Source organism: Telopea speciosissima, chromosome 11 (genome assembly GCF_018873765.1).
Source record: "Telopea speciosissima isolate NSW1024214 ecotype Mountain lineage chromosome 11, Tspe_v1, whole genome shotgun sequence".
NCBI classification, from domain to species: domain Eukaryota; kingdom Viridiplantae; phylum Streptophyta; class Magnoliopsida; order Proteales; family Proteaceae; genus Telopea; species Telopea speciosissima.
Window position 1 is genome coordinate 47758371 of NC_057926.1, and position 26218 is coordinate 47784588.

General features: G+C 39.1%; 3 protein-coding genes across 6 annotated transcripts; all 3 read right to left on the bottom strand.

Moving 5' to 3' along the window:
* Positions 1–270: 270 nt before the first annotated feature.
* LOC122646604 lies at positions 271–5897 on the bottom strand. Of its 2 annotated transcripts, none has more exons than XM_043840188.1 (5): positions 5671–5897; positions 5556–5634; positions 5074–5469; positions 1344–1758; positions 271–578 (listed from the first exon to the last, which is right to left on the bottom strand). In XM_043840188.1, exons 1-5 carry the CDS (start codon positions 5827–5829, stop codon positions 377–379), a joined length of 1251 nt encoding a protein of 416 aa, XP_043696123.1. In that variant the 5' UTR covers positions 5830–5897; the 3' UTR covers positions 271–376. The 2 variants fall into 2 exon arrangements, with proteins under 2 accessions (XP_043696123.1, XP_043696124.1); XM_043840189.1 differs by having other exon boundaries at positions 5556–5607; positions 5671–5896.
* Positions 5898–9925: 4028 nt separating this feature from the next.
* LOC122646315 lies at positions 9926–12033 on the bottom strand. Of its 3 annotated transcripts, none has more exons than XM_043839848.1 (5): positions 11635–12033; positions 11379–11524; positions 10749–10836; positions 10426–10593; positions 9926–10311 (listed from the first exon to the last, which is right to left on the bottom strand). In XM_043839848.1, exons 1-5 carry the CDS (start codon positions 11729–11731, stop codon positions 10022–10024), a joined length of 789 nt encoding a protein of 262 aa, XP_043695783.1. In that variant the 5' UTR covers positions 11732–12033; the 3' UTR covers positions 9926–10021. The 3 variants fall into 3 exon arrangements, with proteins under 3 accessions (XP_043695783.1, XP_043695782.1, XP_043695781.1); XM_043839847.1 differs by having other exon boundaries at positions 9945–10302; positions 10749–10833; positions 11364–11524; positions 11635–12032; XM_043839846.1 differs by having other exon boundaries at positions 9945–10311; positions 10749–10833; positions 11364–11524; positions 11635–12032.
* Positions 12034–21782: 9749 nt separating this feature from the next.
* LOC122646397 (transcription factor MYB52-like) lies at positions 21783–23055 on the bottom strand. Its single transcript, XM_043839946.1, has 3 exons — positions 22724–23055; positions 22208–22600; positions 21783–22091 (listed from the first exon to the last, which is right to left on the bottom strand). Exons 1-3 carry the CDS (start codon positions 22836–22838, stop codon positions 21910–21912), a joined length of 690 nt encoding a protein of 229 aa, XP_043695881.1. The 5' UTR covers positions 22839–23055; the 3' UTR covers positions 21783–21909.
* Positions 23056–26218: the final 3163 nt, after the last annotated feature.

Sequence of the window (26218 nt, forward strand, 5' to 3'; positions counted from 1 at the left end):
CAAGACAATGTCAACAGGATGCATTATCATTAGAAGTGTTGACAGTTAAGTAACTACAAAATGTAGAGATCTGTAGAGCCAAAAAAAACTTGCACAGTAGATTGACATAAAAAAGTGAATCTAACCCATTGTCATTTAGAACAAGGTGAGTATATCCTTGTAATAAATGACTTCAATTTCATAGTCATAGTACAAAATTTCAAGGAATAAAGATATCTTCAACATCCCCCCCCCCCCCCCAACAACCCCACATACACAAGCCACAGGTACATTTCTTTTGAAAGGTGAAGAAAGCCAATATAAAACACAAGCATATTCTGAATGTGTCACCATGAAACAAAATACCCATATCCACAAAAGGCGGCTGAGCAAAATCTCACACACAAGCAGAATCAGAGGCCTGCATTCCCATGGTCTTCACACGTAACCTCTTCATAAATTCAGGGTTGGCTCTGAGTCTCTCTTTGACATATGAAGCTCTCGTGTCCTCCACCAGCTTATCTGCCTTATATGCATCCTCAATCAAGGCATAAAGTGTCCTTAGGCAATCCTTCTTATTCTCCTCCCGGTGCTCAAACCTTACACAAGGGAAAAACGTGCATCAGTTTCCTCGTTCCAAGCCAAACTAAAAGCATATAAGTATACTAATACATACAAAAGTACAGGGGGGAAATCAAGAAAAAATAACACTTATATTTATTTTCAGTTTAGCTTTTTGAACATGATGATACAAAAATGCAACTAGATTAGGTCAATGTAGATTATAAGAAAACACAAAATGCATTAACAATCTAGGTGCAGTAGGCATTAGGGGAGCATCTAGATGGCATTAAGGTAATTGTCTTGGTTCATTCAGCCCCAACTGAATTTTGCCAAACCTATCACTGCCAAGTTGAAGGCAATCGATAAAAGGGTAGGAGATTTCCCCTTCACATATCTGCCTTGGTTTTCAAGGAAGATGCCAAAGTGCGATTAAGTGGCCATTGGATAATTCTAAGTGCGCACACACGGGGAGGGGTGGACCGGGTAGTTGGGGGGTTGGAGATTTCTGCATCTCATTAGAAGAGCTCTATGGGGTAATGTCTCTAGTGGAGGATGAGGTCCGCTATGGCCTGGCTGATGAATCAGTTATGGCCGACATGGGTAGACAACATCTATACTTGGGCCTTTATCCTCCTATGTACTTGCCCTATTTTTCTTTGTTTTGGTTCTGTATGAACTTCTGTTGTTGTGGAGAAACCTTTTCTTTGTTAACAAAATTTGTTGTTTATTTCAAAAGAAAAAGAGTAGACAAAAAAAATAAAAAATAATAAAACAAGGCAGCAGCTTCAAAGTAACAATACCTCTCACTGGTTATTGTAAGCTCATCTTTACCAGGGTGGTAACGTTTTCCAACTACTTCTCTTAACCGGCGAAAAGCATGCTTTGAAAGCTCAAGCTCTTTAACAGTGACGGAGAGTTTCACCTTCCTGTTTTTGGGGTGCCATGCATCACCACCTGGAGAAAAAACAACTCTTGTTTGCCACCTCAGGATTGGACCCTCACCAGGTGGGTCATCAATGTCCTTTTTCTTGTCTGGCTCAGTGATCTCATCAAACTGTGGCGGCTGCTCATTCTCCATCATTTTTGCACATTCCAGAACCATCTTATCCTCAAATTCCTTGAACTGCTCAAAAGCTTCTTCAGGTTCAAGTTCTCCTCTTTCACACATATCACCAAGCTCATTAAACTTTGCCTCCACCTTCTGCTTTACCTCATCTGAAAGCATGGAAAAATTAAAACCAATTGTATACTACAGTAGAAGAAACACGTAGATCCAAAGAATATGCAATACCCAAGTTTTCAGCAACAGTTATCCAACATGATTTTTCACCCTCAAATACAAGAATTATTCAAATTAAGAAATTCAAAAAGGCTGCTAAGAGCATTAAATGGCCTACAAAACAACGTGAAATGACTTCAATCACCAAGTGTCCCAAGACTTGTGTCAAGAGACGCTGAAACAATCTGGATTTGAGGACAACTCTGGGTGAAGTGTGAACAGAGATGGAACTGAGCAGGCTTGGTCAGATACAGGCTAGCCCAACCTGATCAATCCCAAACTCAATCTACTTATCTACATACAACTTTATCTGTGATAAGGGGACAAGGCAAGAGACAGATCAGGTTAGGCAATGGGAAGAGTTAATGTAGGGAATTCAATGAGAAGTGAATAGAAATATAGGCATATTTCAAATACTCCATGGATCTAATCTGAATACTGAACCAGCTAGGCTTCAACAAACGATCTCAGAGTGGATCAGACAACCCAATTAGGCTAATACCAAACCTGCCCAACAGTGGATAACCTATTTTACTTCCTACCTCTAAAACCAAACTCATATAACCTATTTTACCTCCTAGCTCTACAACCAAAATCATTCAACAACTGAAGCAGTACAGAAAAATACACAGCAATATTAGCAACTAAGCCTTATCCCAGCCAACTAGGGTCATCAATGAATAACCTTACTTTTCCGCTCAACGTTATATAAGACATTTGAAGCTTGTAACTAACAATTATTTAATGGCATCCCTATCACTTCAACCCATGTCATCTTTGGCCTTCCCCTACCCTACCATCATCAAGGCACAACATATCACTCCTTAGTCCTTACTGTTGCATTTATCTCTTGATTACTCATCAGAACGATCTGAATTGACCTATCCTCATCCCATCAACTATTGATGCATTCCTAAACTACCTCAAATATATTCATTTGTAACTCTATCCTTCCTAGTCTTGCATGACTCAGATTAAAAAGCAATGACAGTCCCATTTAAGTTTAAATTAATTGCTTCTAATATCATGTCTGATTTGCTGTCTTGTAGAGTTGGTGGTTTCATCCACAACTTGCTACTAAATGTACTGTGACCAACATATAAAGTGTATTCTACATTAAAAAAATTCTGTTTTTTCAAATCCTAATATTGATCACAAATTCAAGGTCTGACAAGTCTTTAAGATACCAGTATCTTACTCTATTTCCCCCTTCATTTTATTTTGCGGGGGTGTATATAATAAGAGAGGAATTGTTAGTGAGACAATGAAAAGCGTATTCTAATTTAAGGATTTCCATTTCCAAGCCCACATGCTGCTGTACAATGCAAGGAATTGACTTGTTAGGAATCAGAGTTGGGATTAAAAATTAGATCCATGTACAACTGTACAAAGATTGCAATCAAATAAAAATAAAAAGAAAATCAATGGACCAAATGAAGTACCAATAAAACTAAAATAGAATAACACAACAGTGTAGTCAGGGCATGGCACGGGTGTATCCAGGCAACCATGTGGCCCAAGAGTATGGTAACACAAGCATTATATGTTTATTTCATCATTCATGCTCACTGGCATCAGCATATTAGACTTTGGTGAGGATAAGGAGTCAAGGTGCAAATACAAGCCAACCCCAGCTTGATTAGGGTGGATAGGAAAATTGGGCCGATTGGGCCAGCATAAATCAATGAGGTATATATGTTAGTTGCACAACTACCAAACATGCACAAAATGGTTATAAACGTACTGAAGAATTTCTACTGCTCTCTAATACGAAATGTGAAACCAAAATTACCACTTACATGCACACTGTTTTACATTGAATGAAATTGATTGGATGGAAATGTATTGTGGAATGCATACAAGGATGGATGAATGATTCATTGATCTATCTGTAATACACACACACACATAAATATATATATATATATATATATATATATATATATATATATATATATATATTTATTTATGTGCGTGTGTGTGTGTATTCTTATAATATGTATAAATTCCATTAAAAGAATATTTATTGGCTTGATAGAACTGAACCAAGATGTTTGGATTTTTAATTTTCTAATCCAAGAAATCCATGGCTAGTAAGTCAACAGATTTTGGTTAACTATTCGGAGGTTTAAATCTTTAGTCCCAAAGAGAACCAATTCAATCAGAACAAAGATTATTTTCTTCTCCAATCTTCTGTTTAATGTTTTTACATTAGGAATAATTTCAGTATTGAAAAGTATATGCATGACTTCAGGGGGTGGGGGGGGGAAGAGAGAGAGCAAGAGAACAATTGATTAGGATAACATTGTAAAATCTTATCATAGCACTGCCAATCTTCAAAAGTATCCTTCAACCTGGAAACTGAGAATGTCTGACTACAAGATTTCACAACAACAATACCATCATCTAGCATGGCATATTCACAATACCATCAACCCCCATCCCACCCCCCCCCCCCCCAAAACAGGACACAAAAACTGGGTTTCCATTTATATTTTCCCATAATACACATCTACAAGTGTAAATACATAAAAACAAATAGACTTTCAAGGCTGACAACCACCCAAGGGCAACGAATGAAAAACATCCTACAGAGTCATGTACCATCATCTAGCATGGAATATTCACAATACCATCAACCCCCCCCCCCCCAACAGGACATAAGAACTAGGTTTCCATTTATAGTTTCCCATAATATACATCGACAAGTGTAATAACACAAACAAACAAAAAAGACTTCCAAGGCTAACAACCACCTAGGGGCAACGCATGAAAAACCATCCTACAGAGTCATGTACGGTCCAGAGTACATAGACTCTCATGACACCATCTTCGACCAACGCATCTGCTAGACAATTGCATGAGAAGAATGATTGCATTTTGTTCAGTATGCAAATAACCTTAGCTTCAATTCCTTCTCAGCAGATTACAAAGCCTCACACTTGGTCCCAGAAGTATATCCAATGTGTTGCTTAAAAAAAACAAAACGTAATTCTTCCAACACTAGCACAAACTCTCTTTTTTTTGGCAAAACTTGCAATAAATTATGATGCTTCCCTCATGCCAAAGATAGGGCACATAAATAAGAGGAGGCTGGCTTTAAGGCATGTAAGAGCAACGGAAGTGGCAAAGGGTACTCTGCTTTAAAAGTGTCTACAGAAGAAGAGTAAATTAACCGACTTGGTTGATGGATTTCAAGTAGAAATCAGAAAGAACAAACCTTTAATTAAAAGAAATTTTGAAATATATACCCGTGAGTAGATTATCCCAGCAGAGCATGTCCTCAAGAATCTGCTCGCATTCCTTGGTGTCCTTGAGATGGCCATGCTCCACAGCCTCCTTAATCATCCCATCCCACTTGCGGTCGTCCATGTTGAAGAACTCATCCTTCATCATTTTCTTCTCCACGTATTGCCGCGCATTGTACAAATTGTCGATCTCCTCATCGGTGGAGTAGAGCTCCTCAAAGTCCGATTCAAAATCCCTGTCCTTAACATCATCAATGGGCTGGTGCCGTAACTCGTCAATCAATTCATCGTCGGTCTCCGCGTGATTCCCCAGTAGCTTTCTCTTCAGGATGTCTTCCATGATCGAAGGGAGCATCTCTTCGTCGCCTTTCAAGTACTTCTCAATCCGATCTTTGAACTCTGCACCATAGAAAATAACAGAGATTAAATTGCAAGCAATTAAACATAGTAGATGCACGGGGCTGTTTTCCTAAATCAATTTCTACCTTTGTTGCTAATGTCTTCGAAATCGAACCGAACTTCTTTCTTCTTTGGTTGAGTTAAACTGGTCTCGGGAACAGTAGGAGGGATTCCGTTGGATGAATCGGGAACAGGAGGAGGGCTTTCGTTGGATGAATCATTTTCGGATGAGAAGAACCTCAGCTTGGAAAGAGTTGAAGTGACATTGATGGCAGGAGAAATAGGGTTTGGTCTGCAATTCGGAGGGGAGAGCAGATTGCGAGTATAGAGGGGAGCAAATCTCAACAGAGTTCGTCTCATGACTCTCTAGAGGGTTTTTTCCGGTCAGGGTTTAGCAGTTCAGATGTCACTTGGTTTTCTCGCATGCAGATCTAGTTACTAATGTGGAGAACGAATTCTAATGCTGTGTTTGGTTGTCTAGAAAATATTTCCTTTGCGTTTGGAAGTAATCAGACGGAAGAAAATTCACCCTATAAAATTCCAAATTGCCCTCAGAAGGAGTTAAATTTTCTCACGGTCAATAAAACAATGGAAAATTACAAGATTATCTCCAAATGGGATTTGTTTTACCGAATTGCCACCCACCCCCCCGGGGGCCCGGCCTACTTCGGCTAGAGAAGAGAGGGGATTCCCACATTTCGTTGAAGTGCTGGCTTTGGCCTTGAGATCGTACAGGGTGCTTCTGGGCCTAGTTCAAGCTTGGGCTGGCACAGGGGGCTGGGCCCAATCAACTTAAGTGCTGACTTGGGTGGTAAAGGGTGCTGCTAGGCCTGGTTCAAGCTTGGGCTGGCACAAGGGGTTGGGCCCAGTCAGCTTAAGTGCTGGATTGGGCTGGCATAGGATGCTGGGGCCAATCAACTTAAATGCTGGCTTGAGTTGGCACAGGGGACTGGGCCGGTTCAAGCTTGAACCTGAATCGAAGGGGTCTTGGTTCTTTAGGGTTTTTGGGCTCAGTCATTTCTATGCATGGAAAAGCCATTTTTCATGATTTTTTAAACATAAGGATTTGGAGCAACATTGGGGGCTTAGGGAACCTCCCCAACTATAAATAATGGGTCCCATGAAACATCAAGGCAACAACCTCCAGTGGGGCTCGCAAAGAATGTAAACATATAAATGGTCTTCAAAGTAATAATTTTGAAAATTATTAGAGGTTTTAGTCCTATGGAAAATATTTACTTATTAGATGCTTGTGACTCAACAATTGGGTCACTCAGAGTTGGGCCAGAACTAGATTTGATAAATGGGCCAAGATTTGGGTTCAATAAATGTATGTCCCATATGGGCTTTCACTTAAAAGACCTTTTGAGCTAAACCCATATCTCATATAAGAACCCAATAGAAGTTTATAGACACATAATGGTGGGATCTTTATCACCTCCAGTTTGCCGACCGGCCCAGTTCCCCAGTTCCTCTAACAAAGGGGGGGTAAAATGACCTCTCTACCCATGCCCCAACACCCTACCCGAATGGGGTCCACCATCCCCCTATTAGAGGAACTGGGGAACTGAGCCGGTCAGCAAACTGGAGGTGATAATTTTCCCATAATGGTGTCTATCAACATCAACCTCCTATCTCCAATTAGGGGTGTTTTATAGTGGATGGTTTGTTCATCATTTAGTTATTTCGAAAGAATGCATTTAAGGTTGATGAAGAGATATCCCATATTCAATACCAACTGGGGCATATTAAGTCTTATTCATGACTTGATACTGCTTGAAAACCAAATTCTCATGTCTGTTCTTCGCAATTTTGTTCCATTTAACTATGGTCCCCAGTGGAACAGGTCGTTTAGTCATCAAACTCGCTCTCGTGTTCTTTGACCCTTTTGATAGAAGAATAAAAAAACACTAAACCAAGAAAGAGGATACATCACCCAAAATATCAGATTTAGTCTTAGTACTCTTAGCTATCATTCCTAATCTATGAGCTGGAGTAATATAGGATTTATCTTTTTTAATAATATATACATTAAGAAAAGACTTATTACTGATTTAATATCCAACAAAAAAGTAAAAACTTCCTATGGCCACTGATAAGAGCTTCGAATCATTCAATTAACTAGCTTCTCACAATCAGTTCAAATGGCGATACTATCGACCTCTATTGCCCTTGCTTTTTACAATACCAAAAGCATTCCCAGAGCCTCTCTGCCTCTTGAGTATTCCTCGCTATTTAAGATTTCAAACTTGATAGACATGTTTTATGAGCTTAAGACATGATCCACTATGTATGGTAGAGGAAGAATCAAACAGAATCAAGAATGAGCCATGAGAGATTTATCATGTCCAAGTTTAGGATTTTGGGATGTAATCGGATAAGATTTGGTTTGGATCTTGGCCTATACAGAGATTAATTATGTCTTTAATTCTTTCCTCCTTTTTGTGTACTATATACTATATAGTGCTATCTCAACTTGTTATAAAGTAATACCCTTAAATCTTAGAACATTAGTGCTTTTATATACTTTATTTTGTTTTTGTTAAAGTATAATAGTGGTTGGGTTAAAAAAAATGGAAACATTTACAATTGAAATTAAAAAAAAAAAAATTTGAATCTATAAAAAAAAAAGGAGTACGTGAGCAATCTAGCAGATCTAATAAATGTCTGTATTTAATCTTAAGATACATGAAAAGAACTTGCTCATTACATCATCTTATATGTAGACATATCTTACCATGTTTGTTTATGTATCTTTATTGTAGTTCCAAGCACCCTTTCGGGTAGTCTCAGATTTTTCAATTTCTTTATTCTGTCACTAGAAAAACTTGGATTGATTTAAATTTTGAAATGTGACCAAAAGCATATTGGTTCACCAGTCCACAAATTTAGCCCCATTTGAAGTGCCATGTGTATGTTAGTTATCAAAGGTCATGTTGGCAGGTTCCCTCTCCCATTAAGATGTGGGGTACAATTTATCTAGTCTGACCAAAATATTTGCCAAGTGGCATGTTAGATGGAATTTAAAATTCCTTGCCCACGTGTTAAATGTTAGTTGAATTGGAATTCACCAAGTGGCAGGGCGAAACTTTGAAAATCTAGGACTATGAGAATGGTGCATGCCAATATACAATAGCTGAAAATACATTTACATAATTCATGTATGCATGTGGGGAAATATTTGACTAAATTTGAGTCTAAAATTTTGACAAATGCCAATCCTGAATGGTCGGAATGGCTACTCCCTATTGTCACAAGGCAAAATTACAAGGGGCTTTAAGTAAGTTTGTCGGACCATGAAGTGGCAAACTTCCTTAATATATACATGATACATACTACATACATGTAATACATATGTATGGTATAACTATTTTTATCATTTGAGAATGCGAAAATGACCTAGAATGCATTCCAAGAATACATACCAAACACAACCTTAGCCTTCTTGAGCCGGCACACGGCATATTTGTTGCCTTAGCACGGTCCAGTAGGTCTCTTTGAGCCAGTATATAATGCATCTTTTGTCAAACCAATAATTGGAGCCAAAGTTGAATATGTATTGATTTTTCTACCTTCATATCTCCATGAGGTAGAAATTGTAGTTGTATCATGCACTCTCTCATTTTCTCTCTTCTCCTTGACACTCTGGCCCTATGTATGAATTGTATCTCACATTTTCTAGAACTCTCATTGACTTGGCATGAGGATTTCATCCCATGCTGCCAACAGGACAATCTTTTGCCCTATCTATGGGAAAAAGAATGCTACTGATGGCGTAACCTTGGTTCCCAAACACATGAGCATGCAAAATTACTATTCCACCCTTTTGTGAAATCAAACATGCATTCATACATGCATCTATTGATCCCAATTTCTTCCAAGAGCAATACATGTTCTTAAAATAGTCTCTAGCCATTATACCAAATCGAGGGAAACCATTGGACCAAAAAGGTATGATATCATATCTTAAAATAGTCTCTTGCCATTATACCAAATCGAGGGAAACCATTGGACCAAAAAGGTATGATATCATAAAAGAGTCACATGACATCATTAACAGAGATCTCTCTTCTTCTTCAACAAGGGAGGTGATACTTTGCCAAAATCCCAAAGCCTAGTCTACAAAATAAAGAAAGATAGAAAGCATTTGGGAGTTGTGAAAGCAAAAGCACCATATTCTCACGTATTCCTAGAAATTTCTCTTTTAACCTATCCATCTCCACTATCAATTCAGATTCTGTGCTAAGGTCTACCATCTCTACACACATCACCCTCTTCCCTAAAAAAGGGCAAAACTCCAAAACCTATAGCTTCCCCTACATAGACTAATCATTTGTTAAAGAAACAAAATCCTAATCCACATTGCCCATATACGTGTGATTTACAGCTTTTAAGTCTTAATTGGTTCAAATCCCATTAATTAGAACATACTAAATCATCTATTAACTCATTTTGGGTTTGAAAATTGATACACTGCAAAAAAAACTCAGTTTCTTTGTATCTATAGTTACTATACAATTAAGCTAAAACAAGAACCCTTTAATCTATTTCCTTAACCTCTGGTTCTGATAATTGTGATGGTTCCTCTTCCTTGAGTCTGGATTTTGGTTAGGGCCACCACTGCTTTCCCTGAGAGACCAGGACCATCAGGAGACACACATGGACGACCAGCAAAGTCTCCCACTGGGTGCTTGACCGGTCTGGTTGGTGGCATGAGGATCCTCTCATTGATATCATTAAGGGTCATGTCACCATCTACTCCTCCAGGCTTCACTAATGCAAATGGGTAAACCACTCCTGTAATCACTTTCTTTTTCCTCTTAAGGCCACTCTCTGCAACACCAAAAGCAATCAAAACTTTCAGATTAGAACACATGAAGGAGGAGATCCATATATATGGAGAATTATATCATGACAAAACCCAAAAAAAAAAAAAAAAAAAAGAGAAAGTGATACCTGAGGCTGACACAGGATCACTTGAAATTTGTGTCTCTCTGTCTTGCATGCAAGAAAGAGAATTATATGTTTCAGGGCCTGACACTGAGTAGTCTTCTATTGTTTTGATCTCTGAGAAAATATTTTCTCCATCACTGATACTACTAATTGAAGAGTTGAAGGGTTCCCCTGTCATGATCACAAGAACTTCTACTTTTCAGTAATTCAATGTTATCAGATCTCATATATGTATGGTACCCTAAAAAGAAAAGGTGGGTTCACCTTGGATCATGAAGAAAGTGATTAACAAAGACAATTAAATGAAGAGAGATAATGTAAGTTACCTGAAATTCCACTGGCTTCAGTTATTTTACTTGGACAGTTAAAATTCTTCAGTGTCTCCCCAGTCCAATTTGAGCTCCAGTAGTTCTGTCAATTAGAAGATCAATTCCCTGAACAAAATATGTATTCGGCTCTCCTCCAGCCGTAGCGGGAGCTGGAGGATCCAGCCCCCAAAACAGGGGGTGTTTTAGATCATTTCACAGGCTGGAGGATCCAGCCCAGCAAAAACAATGGTGGTTTTGGGTCATTTTACATGTGGAGCCCCTATAAATGACCAAACCCTCCTGTTTTTGCTGGTCTGGATCCTCCAGCTCCGATCATGGCTGGAGGAGATTCAGGTCCACAAAATATCCTAATGGGAAAAGTTTCTCTGAGCTGTTGGTGCGGGCAATGTGATAGTTTTTCCAAGAAATCAACCCCATAAACCGGCTTACAAGGTGGGAAAACCTAAAACTACATAACTCACATCATATCACTTCTGTGGAATCAGCTCGCCATATGATTGATATGGGATCATAACATCACTCTTCCCCACTCTTTATTGACGAACCCGCTATCATAATTTAGAGATCAAAGCATCTTCAAACTCTTTCAAAGCATTCAAAAAGAGTGTTTACCTGTATAAGATTCTCCAAGCTTGTTCTTTGATCTTGATCATTATCATATAACTGCAAGCGTCTTCTCTTACACCGATCATTCCATTCCATTAAAGCATCTTGAAGATACCCAGTTGATGAAAAATCAGCTAATGGTAAGAAGGGTGTACTTGTCTCCATAACTGAGCAAAACAGTGAGTGACAGAACAGGACAATAAGCACTAATTAGCCATTAAAGGTTATAACCAAGAAAGAAAGAAAGAAAGAAAGAAAAAAACAGGGAAGCCATTACTTAAGGACATGTCTGTGTTGAAAACTCCAAGGCTGTGAAGATCCCAACCTGGGGTGGAGGGATTGTGGCTGCTGTGTAGATTAGTGTTGTATGCCATGAGCGTGGAACCCTCTACTGAGTTTAATTCAGAAATGTGCTATAGCTTCCATTATATTTAAAGGGGAAGCTTTGGAAAAGTGAAGAGAAGCTGATTTAGATTTTAGAAGAAGAGAAGAAGTCAGTCAACGGCAAAGAAGAAGAAATTAAGAAAAAGATAAAGTGATGTTTCTTGGGATTCGGGCACAGTTTGGTAGGTGTGCGGGGGACTCCATGATTGCAAGGTTATCATGTTTGGAATGTTGGATTTTGTATATAAGAGAGAACGAGAGAAGAAAAAGAAATGCAGGACAGCTTCAGGTCTTCAATGATAAGCTAGAATTCAAAATTCTGGCTTTTCCTTTTTGGCTTTGATGGGTCAGGTATGGAATAGCAACCGTTTTGCCTTTGTGTGCTCAGGTTCTAGATTAACTTTCTTTGATAAATTTGGTCTTGGAATGGAGGATCCATATCAACATTACAATTAAGTTCACAAAATTTTTCTTAGTGCTGTTCGATCATGGTGGGTGTCCTTTAGCTTTCCCATCAGGGACCCACAACATGGCATGCCGGCTTATGCCCATTTTAATGATGTATTATTAAATTTTAAGATTTGAATTGATTATCAGATGGGTCGGGTCTGACTCGGCTCTAATTTGATATATAATAGTTACAGGGTAAGAGAACATTAACCGGTCATGTAGCTCATGCACCCATGGTTTTAGTGCATGGTATCGATAACCTACAAAACTGATATGATATAATATACAGTATTGGTCTGGATCGGCTGTATAGGACAACTTTGCTCCTGATTCTCCTCTAAAAATAAGTTTTTGACATTTTTACCCCTTGTCTATACTGTGCTACTGATACGGCATCGGCATAGTATCGACATGGTATCGATGACTAGCAAAACCGATATGTATCACCCGATATGGATGATACGATACCGATACCTGAAACCATGCATGCACCAACACGTGCCCAATGAGAGTGCGCATAGAAGCATTGGTTTGGATGAGGTTTTTTATTTCATTGGGGGTTGACAGCAATCTTTTTGCATGCTTCTGTGTCTAAGCGCAAGAGCCACACGACTGGTTAACATTCTTTTGCCCTAATTTATAACAGATTGAATAGGAAAAATGCATTAATTTGCATTCCACCCAATTAGGAGAAGAGTATTACTAATTCTAATATCGACATGTTTTGAAAATAAAAAGAGAAAAGATTCTTTGAGCCAATCATGGAGGAGTCCGGATCAGCTACCCACATGGGGATGGGTGGGGACAGATCTGACTCCTCCATGGGGCGTGGGTCCCACACCCCCATGGAGGAGTCAGATCTGTCCCTACCCGTCCCCATGTGGGTATCAGATTTGAACTTATCATGGAGGGTATACTGGTACTCTCTCTCTCTCTCTCTCATTCTACATGAATGACCTCTCAGCATCTCTTTAAAAAACCGTTTTATCCTATGTTGCTAGCTCAAAGAACCCTCTCTCAAATAAAAATTAGGGGAAAAAAATACTGCTTGATCACGTGATTCTTGCATCAGTTACAAAAAACGTGTGAAATTATTGTCCAAGCCCTCTTGAAATAAAAAAATTCCACCTGTATTGATACCTCGGCACATGCTCTTGATGTGTTACCCTATGCTACTAGCTCATAGAAATCAAGTTAATTTTAGGCCTAATCGTATCCGATTTGGGACCCGCGACCTATCTCATGGTGTAGAATTAGGTGGGAGAAATGCATGCGTGCAGGTGAATTTAATCACTTTGGGGTTTGTGGAATTATTGGACTTTAATTTCAAATGGGGATCATGAGTGTGGAATTTGGATCCCAAGTGGGAATTTTAGTTAGCCCAAACTGGACCAATAAAAGACAATATCTCAATCTCTTAACGGAATGCCAGAGTGGAGGGTCAGATTTCTGTCAGGCCATTTGGGGCATTAACTGTTGGTCCCAAACAATTTGATCATAGGTAGGTCAACAATATTTATTGGTCAAAATTTTAATTATTGACTATTTGGACCCCTATAGGCGTATAGTCCATTTCAATCGATTACTGATCTTCTCTTCCATGAACCACCCTATGTCTCTATCATATCCATTTGCTTTGGGAAATCATGAATGAAAACTGTTGGTATGGTGGTCATTTTGTATGTTCCTGTGTCTGGCACAAAAATAATATATTGCACGCACCCAAGTAAGATTCTTTATAATTTTTTGGATATCACTTTTATTACTTCATTTTGTGGGAACGGCTTCTGAAACAGTCAAACCATTCTTATTTTCATTTTTATAGGAGCAAAAGACTGTTTTATTATCAGTGAGTGATGGGTTAACTTATCTTGTGGGCCCAATCATAGCCCAAGAGCAACTTGAGAAACTGAGACATATCAAATGGCTCTGTTTAGTGGGCTTGATTTGGACTTGAGCAAGGTAAGCCAGGTCTTGGATGAACCTGGCCCACTACCCCAACCACACTTTTTGAGTATTGAAATTTGAAAGTGGACAAGTCACAAGATGCACCACACAAACCTAACTCATAAATAATGGTCTTGTCAATCCATTCCCTACTTATTGTGCGTATTAGCATAACACTAGTTTTTGCTTCATCGAGTGTCGTTTTGGCTGTTTTTTCGGGGTTCAATCAATCTAAGCTCGAGATTCGATTTAGCTTTGTATCACACGATTTTGGCCCTAGGAACATTCTAGAAGATCATAGAGCCCCAAGGAACCAATCAAAACCTTTTCATTATGCATGGAGGTGATTTCCTCTCATATTTTGACCTATTCCATTAGAGGAATAAAATCTCACAAGAATGGAAACCAAAAGCACTTGCTTTGGACGATATTGAGACCTCAAGGCTATAAATAGATGCCCCCTTTCATGTTTTGGAGGATTTTTTACCATTCCTCACCATTCAGAAGAGATTTAGTCTGCTAAGATGCAAATTGAGAGCTTGACTTCTTGTTCTGTTGCGCTAGTTTTGACTTGAAACTTCTCAAAGATATAGTCTATTAGGCCACTCCAGCCAACTTGCCACCTTCACAAAAGTTGAAGCTAGGTGAGTCTTTTTATTTTGGATTTTGTTTCAATTTATTTCATTGTGTATGGAGTGAGTTATCGTTGTTTTACTGGGTACACATCACTGCTACCCTTAACAGGGCAGCTGTGGTGTATTGAGTCTTGTGATCTTCTCTCTTACTTTTCTCTAGATATTTTTCTTCCATGTTTTAGTTAGTGTCTTAGCCTTCTTTCCAAAACTTTTACCTTATGTTTAGTATCTTCTTTTGATTTTTCTTTCTTTATAGGACAGATTTTAGAATAGTTTTTCTCTGTTGGAAAAGCACCTTGACAAACTACAATTCTCATGTTGATCACTTTGCCCAGTTCTACCATTAAGCCTTTCAAAAATGGCTTTGAACATACTGCCACTTTGTGAACTAATGAAATCTTAATTCAGTGGCATGTGCCCTCCACCCGAAGCTACCAAGGGCATTCCAAACACTGAATAACTATGCAATGAAGTGCCCCATGCTGCTACGTAAGCCCAAAAACCTAACCGCATGTCCAGTTTTTCACTGTTTAACCTTTCCAATCACTGTCCGACATCTCCAATCACTGCTAAGATCCATGTACACTCTGTACAACATCAGAAACCACTACCAAACATTGTTTGGCACTTGTTTACACTGCCAAGTCACATGTGCACCATTTCCAACACTACATAACTACCACATGGCACATAAGAATGCCACCAATGCCAAATCATCAACCATGCCATGCACTGTGCCATCATACATACCTCATGCATCCCATGTATCTTACATGCATCATTTATCATGATATCATGCCCTCCATCATTCTTACATGCCTGAACTCATCATTATTATGTTGCCACATGTCAAACACTTGCATAAAACTTCTGTTGTCATACCAGACATGCACCACACATATTGTACACTTATGAACCTGTCAATACACATTAGTACACATCACTGACATTGCATAATATCACTGTGTGAGTATATTGCTCAACTGACAATGTTGACAACAATGACAACCACAATCCAACAACATTTCATTTTGTGAATGAGGAAATTCCCTTACAACCCCTCAGGTTATCAAACATAAATTTTCAATCGTGACTTCCTACCAATACCAACACTTTAAACCTCAGCATTGTATATGTTCAGGCTATCTCTATCCAGCCAACTCTTGAGTCAAATTGACTTTTCTGCTTTTCAAGAATCAAGATTGATGAGTTCTAACCATTTGATCAACATCTTCTCTTTTATTTATTTATTTATTTTTGTTTTAAATCTAATATACACTTGAATCTTAAATGCAGTAGTAGTAAAGTTCCATCACCAAATTTCTCTACATTGTATCCATGTGCCCATGTATGCATGGTCATGGATGGTGTTTCTTACATGTGCAGAATGTAATACATTATATGGATCTAATAAAAAACAATAAATTGAATGGTTATAATCATTTGATCATGTCAATCATCAGATCGACGTAAATCACTGTAGTGGGTTATAAACTTCTGAAACTTATCAAATTGTTCTTGCCCCCAGAGTTATTTAATTGCATTGGCATGTTGGACAATTGAATTTCCTTGAATTAGATATATTCTCCAAAAGGAGATTATAGACAAGAGGATTACAGCCTTAGCAATCGTGGTTATAAATAGAAAGAGATCGGTGATATCACATGTGATAACACATGTCACTGTAGACACTGAATTTTGTCACCCTCCGGCGATGATGACAACAGGACACGAACAGACATCGGTATCTCTCTCAAAGAAGGACTCTTGTCCCTACATCTAAACCAAATCATCCTAACATCCCTAAAATAACTTATAAGACCCTTTTACCAAACGCTGAAGGAGGTATTGCTCACCTTCCCCAACCACGGCGGTCAGAAGGGAGACAAAAACCCAAAAAGACCAAGCCCATGGGCCTAGACACACCCTGAACCCCAAAAATGGCCCATTTGGGTCCAAAAGGTGAAAAGAGGGGGACCACACTGTCCACGGCGCCGTGGACAGTATCGCACGGCACCGTGAACAATGTCGCATAGCACCATGGAGGTCCCCGAAGGCAAGGGTGTACGGAGCCACAACGCCGCGGGGGCTTTCGAAGTCAGCCTACTGACGTCACCCACGGCGCCGTGGAGGACCTATCCGGGCCCGACTGTGGGGCACTCCCCCCTATAAATAGGAGGGTCCCCCCTCCCCTCATTTCATAGTTTTTTCAGGCAAAGAGACCCTCCCAGCTCATTTTTCACCCCTTTTTCCCCCAATTCTCTCCCTCGTGAGCGTTTGTTGGAGCAAGACTCCAAAGGCATGGGTAGATCCTTCGATTACCCACTCGAGTAAAGAGCGGTTCTTATCCCGCAATTTCGTTATCCCGTCAGTGTACGGATAACAAAAAATTCCCTTCGGAGCTGTTATTCTGTCTCCATATAGATAACGAGAATCCCTTATATAGCCATTGCTCTGCCCAAAGTGAGTGACGAAACCCATCTCATATAGTCCTTACTCTGTCCGACAAGAGAGAGGCAAGCTAATCGTCCGTCTCCACCTGAGCCATGGGACATTGCATATTTCGTATTTGGTGCATTTCCATTTATTTCTTGTATTTCTTGACAGGTATCTGTCTCTTTCCTTATTATTTTTGGCATAATATAGATAATTAAAGTAATTTAGTGCACATAATAAATGATTTCTTCTTTGTTATGATTAGTGCATCATAACCTAGCCTTGCATGTTAGTATATGATATATTATTAAGGGAGAATATTCGAAAACAAGCATCTAGTAGAAAGATCGATTTATCCGGGCGAGGTGGGTGCCTAACACCTTCCCACTCTCATAACCTGACTACTTACCCTGAATCTTTGACCAGACCATATGAAATCATGTAGCCCTTTCCGCTAATCCCGGATGGGACTACACTCATTGGGTCCTAGGCCCTAATTCTAGGTGGCGACTCCATTTCTTTATGAAGTATGATACCAATCCCCATGATGATATGTCGGAACGATACGTCATTATTCAGCGAAGCCAATCCTTGTCGCCATAAGGCTGAGGAACCCTCGTCTCGAGGACCACGATACTTATAGTCACAAATAGAGAGAATTCTGTAAGGAAAGGGGAGCTACTCAAGGATACCGAAGAAAGAGTTTCCAATATATGGGGAACCTCTTATATCAGTCAATACACCCCTTTAAGATGAAGGACCTGCTGGTTGAACCTTCAGCTTGTCGCACATAAATTGGAACCGTGTCGTAGGTAGCGCTTTGGTCAATGCATCAGCCACCTGGTCAATAGTACTAATAAATTGAATTGTGAGCTGCATATTTACGACCCCGTTCACAAACAAAGTGAATCAATTTCAATGTGCTTCGTGTGGCCGTGAAACACAAGATTAGCCAAGAGATATGTGGCCCCAATATTTTCACGTTAGAGTACAGGCGGGCCACCAAGAGGGAAGCCCAATTCACGAAAAAGGGACTCGAGCCAAATAAGTTCAACATAAGCATTTGCAAGAGCTTTATATTCGGATTCGGTGGAAGAACGAGCAATAATTTTCTATTTGCGGGATTGCTAGGAGATGAGATTAAGTCCAAGAAAAATGGCATAACTACCCGTCGAAAGGCGGTCAGAGCTATTATTGGCCCAGTCTGCATTCAAAAAAGCCTGCAAAGTGGTACTAGTGGAGCGTTCAATCAATAACCCATGAGTCCTTGTGTGCTTGAGGTAACGCAAGATACGTTTCACCATAAACTAGTGATTGTTAATTTGTAGGAGAATGCATGTACTGACAAACTGTATTCACAGCAAATGCCAAATTCGGACAGTTCAATGTCACATACTATAAAGCACCAACAACAGACCTATAGTGTTTGGGATCATCCATGAGAGCACCCCCTGAGTCAGACGTAGGGGAAGTGGTAGCCATTGGCATCATGATGGGCTTACAGTCAAGCATTCCTGAACATTGCAGGAAATCATCTATATAACGGGATTGTGAGAGCAACAACCTGTTTGACTAAGGGAGAGCTTCAATCCTAAGGAAAAAAAGCAACGGACCAAGATCTTTGATGGAAAACTCATTGGCCAATTGTTGCAGTAGGGAAGTCACCTGAGCAGGAGAGTTGTTGGTGACAGTAATATCATCGATATACACCAATATATAAGCATTGATGGATCCCGATCTGTATAAAAAAAGAGACGGACCTGTTCTAGAAGCAGTATAGTCCATCTGAATCAAGTATTGTGATAACCTATGAAACCAGGCACGAGGCACCTATTTAAGTCCATATAGAGACCGGTGAAGCTTTCACACGTGCTTGGGCTTAGTGAGATCCTCAAAACCTGGAGGTTGGACCATATAGACTGCTTCAGGCAGAACACCATAAATAAAGGCATTATGCACATCAAGTTGACACATATGCCACCCTAGGGATACTGCAATAGTCAAAATAGAGCGAACAGTAAACATTTCAGAGTAATCCAGCCCTTCCTGTTGGTGAAACCCTAGGCGACCAACCGTGCTTTGTAACGTTCCACCATCCCATCGGCTTTCCTTCTAATTCTGTAAACCCATTTGCTGCCAACCAGGTTCATGCCAAGGGAGGGGGGAACCAAAGACCAAGTTCCATTTTAACAAGTGCATTAAACTCATCAGACATAGCTTTACGACACTTAGGGAACTTGGGGGCTTGAGAGTAGCAGGTATGTTCATCAAGTGGAGATTTTACGGTGGATAGAACATGGGGTGAGAGATATGCGACCGTAGATGCATGTGATCGAATTGGGTAGGAGCAAGGCCAGGTAAAGGCTGGTCCGTGGAGGGCTGGGCTGGTCCAGGCAGTACAACTTGAGGAGATATAGCAGGGTTAATTGGAGGTAGGTTTTGATACAGATCAGATAAGGGTCTGGTTTGTCAAGGAGGAGAATAACCGTTGGCCTTTGAGATAGGCGACGATCTCCTTGCGCCAAGACAAATAGTTCTTGGGTGTGAGCTTAAGAGATACAAAGTGGTGGGCATGAGGGAGAGTAGTAGAAGAAGAGGAAGAAGATAGAGTCATCGTCCTTGAGGTACCCTCCATGGAGAGAAGAGAAGAGAGAGTCTAGGGCCGGGAAAAAAAATTCTAATGCTCGGTGGAGCTTAAGGCTCTAGATACCATGCTAGACAATTGAGTTTCCTTGAATTAGATATGTTCTCCAAAAGGAGATTTTATACAAGAGGATTACAGCCCTAGCAACCGTGGTTAGAAATAAAAAGAAATCGATGATATCACATGTGATAACACATGCCACAAATAGAGAGAATTCTATAAGAAAAGGGAAGCTACTCAAGGATACCAAATAAACAGTTTCCACTATATTGGGAACCTCTTATATCGGTCAATCTGGCCTGATCTTAGTTTATGCCATTCTGAACTTTGAAGGCTCACTAAACCAATTTAAACTTCAATTTTGGTGATATGTTGAGCCATGTTTACAATAATATGCAGGTTGGGTACTTATGGAAGGATATTACATACTCATATCATCAGGACTTGAACCATTCTGCAATTTCACCCAAAAAATTCTTTTAATCAAGATTGACTTAGTTTGCTTCTAGTGATCCAACGTCGGATTGGATCAAGAATTATTTCATAACTTGGTTTAGCCACTCAAAAGTCCTTGAATCTCTTACTACGAGTAGTCATGATTGATTCAATGACAAATGATCGAACGAGAGTAAGTGCGCCCTTCCGTGGCTCATCAACCACATATGTAGAGACAAATGTCTTGGTGGTTATGAGTCTTGTCCACAAGTCAGCTTCATTATCACTAATTATGCCATTTTATTTTTTTTTGGGTAGGATAATTATTCCATATTTATCACACTAATCTTTGTGACATACCAGTGGGATGTAGAGAAGCTTTGGGTTTTGCCAGAAAATGGGCTTATAGGATTATATAGCATTCCACCAATACAAATTGACAACACACTTAACTAATTTCTTGCAAAGTCTCCCTCCAAGCCTTCAGCCTCATAAGATGACCATCATAAGAAGCTTAGGGAGGTTTCAACAACAAGATAGAGACATAAAACTGTTAAACCTTCAATGCTTCAGCCCAACTTAAGACTTGATCAACTCTTTGATCCATTTACAAACTAACAATGTCCTAGAACTAAAACTGATGCCAATAAAATAGCACAAATCAAATAAACACCTGTTGAGTGTTCCATTCACTTGCCTATAATTATGTTTTGTTTCATCAAAATCTGATTTGTGCATCATCAACACAAATTTGTTCAGTTTTCACATGAACTAGCTAGAATCAAAAAGAATTTGTGGACCAACCATCATTTTATTTTATTTATTTATTGAAAATCAAAGAAGTATTTATTGCTGATAGAGGTGGAATGAACAAAAGGGTGAGATATCCCACAAAAGGGAATACAGAAAATAAACCAGAGGCAAAACCCTAAGTTTCAAAAACTGAAGCCCTTCATCTTCAGTTACAGTGCAAGTTAACCAATCCCAATTGCCTATGCAGAACAAATAATTATCTTCTGTTTTCAATCAACAAAGGTGAAAGACAAAAGATGATTCTAAATTCTTTGCATTTGATTCTTATTAGATTGAGAAATTATTTTTAAAAAAAATGGAAAAGAAATAGAGGAAGAAAAAGAAAGAAAATTATTGTTTTTGTGTAATGTTTCCAAATTTTCTTGAACTGCATAACTAGAGATAAGTTGATAATTGCAGAGTTGCAAAGGGTTCAAGGAATGAAAGACATGTCACTTGAAGTTGGGGTGTAAGTAGCAGACAAAATATCAACCCTTTAATAGTTTGATGGTGAACCCAAACCCTAATGTTTACCAATTTGTGTAAAAGGATTATATATACATACTGGATATGTATTGTTTTCCTTGGATTCTCATTCAAATCAAGGGAATCCAATTACATGGAATTATTGCAGATGCTAGAATTCCTTATGTGTATCCTTTGAATTCCTTATGTGTATCCTTTCTCGAAATTCACATAAAGACTCATCTTTGATCACCAGACATAAATATATGCATCTCTATTTTGTGTTCTAACAAGTCAGAATCTAGCTGGAATGTGCATTTATAATTTCTATGATTGTGTTAGATTATTGTTGAAGATACCAATTCTATGATGAGCTTCCAACTGACATGAAATCGATGAATGCGATGTTAGGCTGCTTCTCCTGCTCCTTAGGTCTCTGTTCCACTTCTTCATCTTCCCCCCTTCTTGCATTATCTATCACTTCACTTCGATTCGAGTCAGTGTTTATGTGAAGAAAATCGTAAAATTCGATCTGGGTTTTTCTGTCTGCAATTAATCAGTGACAAGCATAAGAAATCAAAAACACTATACTTTAAAAAGGGGGAAAAAATAAAATGCAATTCAATTAGGGTTTTGTATGTTCAATTTTTACATTTTGTTACCTTTAAGCATGTTAGGGAAGTAACTTGGAATCTGGCCATGCATGACTGGATCCTCATATCTTCCATGATACTTCAAAAAAGAAACAAGGTTTCCTGATTCATTGCTCATCTGTACATCTTGTTTTGGTAAGGATTTTTGTTCCTTAATCAAGGTTTGAGCGGCTTTCTTCGCATAAAACTTCGATCTCTCTCTACACCTTCTTGCCATTATTACATGCCAATGATTCTTCACTGCGTTATCAGTTCGCCCCGGAAATAGCCTTGAAATCACGGCCCATCTATTACCATGGATCCTATGAGATGTGAGAAGACGCTCTTCTTCCTCCTCCGTAAAAGGGCTTCTATTGATCCGCGGATCCAACTGATTAAACCATCTTAACCTACAACTCTTCCCTGATTCATATTTCACATAAGTTTATCAGATTTATTGTTAAATCCTCAACCTAAAGGTGAAAATTGAAAAGAAAACAATAAAATTTATAACTAATGGTATAAAAAAGATTCATTTTTTTGCACCTGATCTTCCTTGAAGCTTCTCAGCTATGGCGTTCCAGTTATGAGGTCCATATCTTTCCACAAGTTCTCTAAGCTTCTCATCTTCTGCAGGCCTCCAGTGCCCTCTGGTACACATTTGATCCTTTGATGAACAAAAAAATGAAAGGGTGTAGAGAAACTACAAAAACAGAAAAGAGTGGGACCTAATCAGTAAACTATCTTTCTCTCTGTGTTTCGCTTTCTCTTCTGGTGAACCTTACACACAGAAGCAAACACTTCCAACTCCCAAGTAACAGAACTGAGAAGAATAATAATACAGAGAGAGAGAGAGAGAGAGAGAGAGAGAGAGAGAGAAAAGGTTACATTCAGAAGGAGATTAGATGTTTATCTTCTCTGGTATTATATTTTTATAAGTTGGAATGATTTATGTAAGGAAAGAAGACAAGCAGAAAAAGCAGAAGAGCCCAACAAAATATATAGAGAAGACATGTGTTTCTGTTAGAGAGAGAGAGAGAGAGTTTGGAAAGACCTGCCTCAGCGATTGATGCAACGTTTAGGCTAACAAAACCCACATTATTATATATAAATTAGGATAAATTAAATAATTAAAGAAAGAGAGAGAGAGAGAGAGAGAGGTTGCTTGGTGGGGTGAATTTTGTTCTGCTTTCAACATCTCTGCAAGTTTCTAACCTACAACGTCTACTTATAACCCACCTCTGTCTTCTTTTATTCCGTTTGTTTTGATAACAAATTAGGGCATCAAATGTGTCTTTTCCTACACTTTGTTTAACTAAAATAGAGACCCACATTTGGATATCTGCTTTGGTTTATGGATTCTTGGACATATGAACCAAAACCCAAACCCTAGCTTTACGTTCTTCTTAATTAATCTATCTATTAAGATAGTAATTAATCAAATATATATTATATATTTAACAAATAAATGTGGATATTGTTGTTGGACTTGTGATGTTTTTAAGGGTTTCCTATTTTGTTAGCCTTTCTGACCTAACTAACAATTGCCCTTAGAACCCAATGACTGCACGTGGAGATCGATAAGGGTAGAAAACTGCTGGGTTCAAGTCAACTTATGGTCTCTTCTTGTTATGTTGGTGTGAAATATTGGTAGGTAGCTACCAAATGACCCTGATTATGAAATTATACCCATTAATGCCACTTCCTTCTTCTCAAGAACCTAGCCTCCCTACCCTCACCTTTTCTTTTTTACTACCTCCCACATTTTGTAATAATCGTTTGTGAGGAGGGCAATTTGGATCCTCTATTGCCGAGCTGCCCGGCAGGACCCTACTGCCAAGACATAGCAAGGCAATAAATGACCGCCTTATCCCCACTCGGGTAGAAGTAAGGCGGTCATTCCCCGCCTTGCTGTGTCTTGGCAGTAGGGTCATGCCGGGCAGCTCTGCAGTAGAGGATTAGGGTCCGTGAGGAGGGAAGAACAAAAGCCTTCATATATCAAGCAATTAATCTATTGTAAATTTGAGAAATATACATTATACGAGGGCGTACCCAGTGCACAAGGCTTCTCTCCATTGCGGATCTGGGGAGTGTTATATGTACCAGCCTTACCCCTGCTTTTGCAGAAAGATTATTTCTAGACTCAAACCCGACCACTTGGTCACAATGGAGCAACATTACCGTTGCACCAAGGCTCGCCCTCTATATGAACTGTTCAATTCAAAGGTCGGAATAATATTAATTATGTTCAAGTTTAAGTTTTGAGAAACATACATGTACATAGGATGTACCCAGTGCACAAGGCTTCTCGCCACTGTGAGGTCTGGAGAGGGTCATAATGTATGCAGTTTTACCCCTGCTTTCGGAGCGAGACTACTTCCAAACTCAAACCCGACCACTTGGTCACAATGGAGCAACATTACCGTTGCACCAAGGGCCGCCCTCTATATGAACTGTTCAATTCAAAGGTCGGAATAATATCAATTATGTTCAAGTTTAAGTTTTGAGAAACATACATGTACATAGGATGTACCCAGTGCACAAGGCTTCCCGCTACTGTGAGGTCTGGAGAGGGTCATAATGTATGCAGTTTTACCCCTGCTTTCGGAGCGAGACTACTTCCAAACTCAAACCCGACCACTTGGTCACAATGGAGCAACATTACCGTTGCACCAAGGGCCGCCCTCTATATGAACTGTTCAATTCAAAGGTTGGAATAATATCAATTATGTTCTAGTTTAAGTTTTGCAATCTCACCCCATAGCTAGGATGGTGGTAATGTTGTAGTTTTCTTTGATAAAGACGGGTAGTTTTGAAATAAAGAAATATTAGCGCAAACTTGCTACCAGTTTTAAAGTTATCACTAGGCCAGAATTAAGTGAGGTGTACTACTAGAGTATTTACAAAGAAGTTATATGTACAAAATAACCTAGACCCTTTATCAAGCTGGTTTGGTAAACATCATCAGGACCACATCATTGCAGTAAGCCCTTTGATAACTTGTGTTCAATAGATTTCAACCATTGAAAAGATGATGACTGGTCTAGATCATTCCTTCAGTTGAAATCTAGGTAATTGGTAATCCTATCCATAGAGACTTGAAGCAAATCATGACCCCACAATATATCATTATACATGTAATCCATTTAAATGGGCTAGCTAATCTATAGCCAGTGTTGGCCTTTGGCACCTAAAACCAACTTTCATTGGAAACTCAGACTGTAGAGAGAGAGAGAGAGAGAGAGAGTAACTTGAAGTAGAGAAATTGCCTGACATTTTTGTCAAACCTTAATAAGACAAGTTTATATATTTTATAACTTATGGAACATGATCTCTTACTATTGTTAGCCTACCATTCTCATGAGTTGGGGGAAATTGCTTGTTAATAAAGGGAGAAATAGCCATCTTTCATCTTTCACTCCACCACCATATGTTACAAAAATAAATAAATAAATAATTCCAGCACAAAAGGATCATATGGTTAGCCATAACTAATCTGCTTTCTTCTCCCAACTCTCTCTCTCTCTCTCTCTCTCTCTCTCTCTCTCTCTCTCTCTCTCTCTCTCATACACACACACACACGCACTGCCATTTGCCTGTTATTTCAATCTAAATTCTTATCCTTTTGAGATAATAAGGTTGTCTAATCTAGTTTCTCTTTGAGAAATCAACTATTGATTTAAAATCTGGAATTTCCTCATAAACCCACAAGAATTTACTTAATGTCTCATAAAATAGAACTTAATTATCCTAAGCTCATCATATAAGATCCAACAGTCAAATCTGTCTGGAAGTACTTGAATGGGCCACAAACCCTAGTTTGAAACTAATCCTACAACCTTATCTATTTCATATATGGACATTTTTTCTTGACTGTTCACCTAGTCACACCTACTTCTCTCGTAAGCATCCATGCTCTAGCTGATTACCCTCAAATAGTTTCTTAGAAACTACTTGATAAAAAGCACTGTTTGGTCTGTCCACCCATTTAGAGAACCTCTCAAGCTAAACCCTAGCTTTCCAATTCATATAACTTCATGG

What these genes read in the sequence shown, in the direction of transcription:
- LOC122646604 (XM_043840188.1), bottom strand. Translation starts at nt 5,829, where the DNA reads ATGAGACGAACTCTGTTGAGATTTGCTCCCCTCTATACTCGCAATCTG. An exon ending in ATGATTCATCCAACGAAAGC is followed by an intron (nt 5,635 to 5,670) that starts CCTCCTCCTGTT and finishes AACGGAATCCCT; the next exon opens with CCTACTGTTCCCGAGACCAG. An exon ending in CTTACAATAACCAGTGAGAG is followed by an intron (nt 579 to 1,343) that starts GTATTGTTACTT and finishes CCCTTGTGTAAG; the next exon opens with GTTTGAGCACCGGGAGGAGA.
- LOC122646315 (XM_043839846.1), bottom strand. Translation starts at nt 11,731, where the DNA reads ATGGCATACAACACTAATCTACACAGCAGCCACAATCCCTCCACCCCA. An exon ending in CAACACAGACATGTCCTTAA is followed by an intron (nt 11,525 to 11,634) that starts GTAATGGCTTCC and finishes TGTTTTGCTCAG; the next exon opens with TTATGGAGACAAGTACACCC. An exon ending in TGATCCTGTGTCAGCCTCAG is followed by an intron (nt 10,312 to 10,425) that starts GTATCACTTTCT and finishes TGATTGCTTTTG; the next exon opens with GTGTTGCAGAGAGTGGCCTT.
- LOC122646397 (XM_043839946.1), bottom strand. Translation starts at nt 22,838, where the DNA reads ATGTGTACCAGAGGGCACTGGAGGCCTGCAGAAGATGAGAAGCTTAGA. An exon ending in GAAGCTTCAAGGAAGATCAG is followed by an intron (nt 22,601 to 22,723) that starts GTGCAAAAAAAT and finishes AATATGAATCAG; the next exon opens with GGAAGAGTTGTAGGTTAAGA. An exon ending in CTTCCCTAACATGCTTAAAG is followed by an intron (nt 22,092 to 22,207) that starts GTAACAAAATGT and finishes GATTAATTGCAG; the next exon opens with ACAGAAAAACCCAGATCGAA.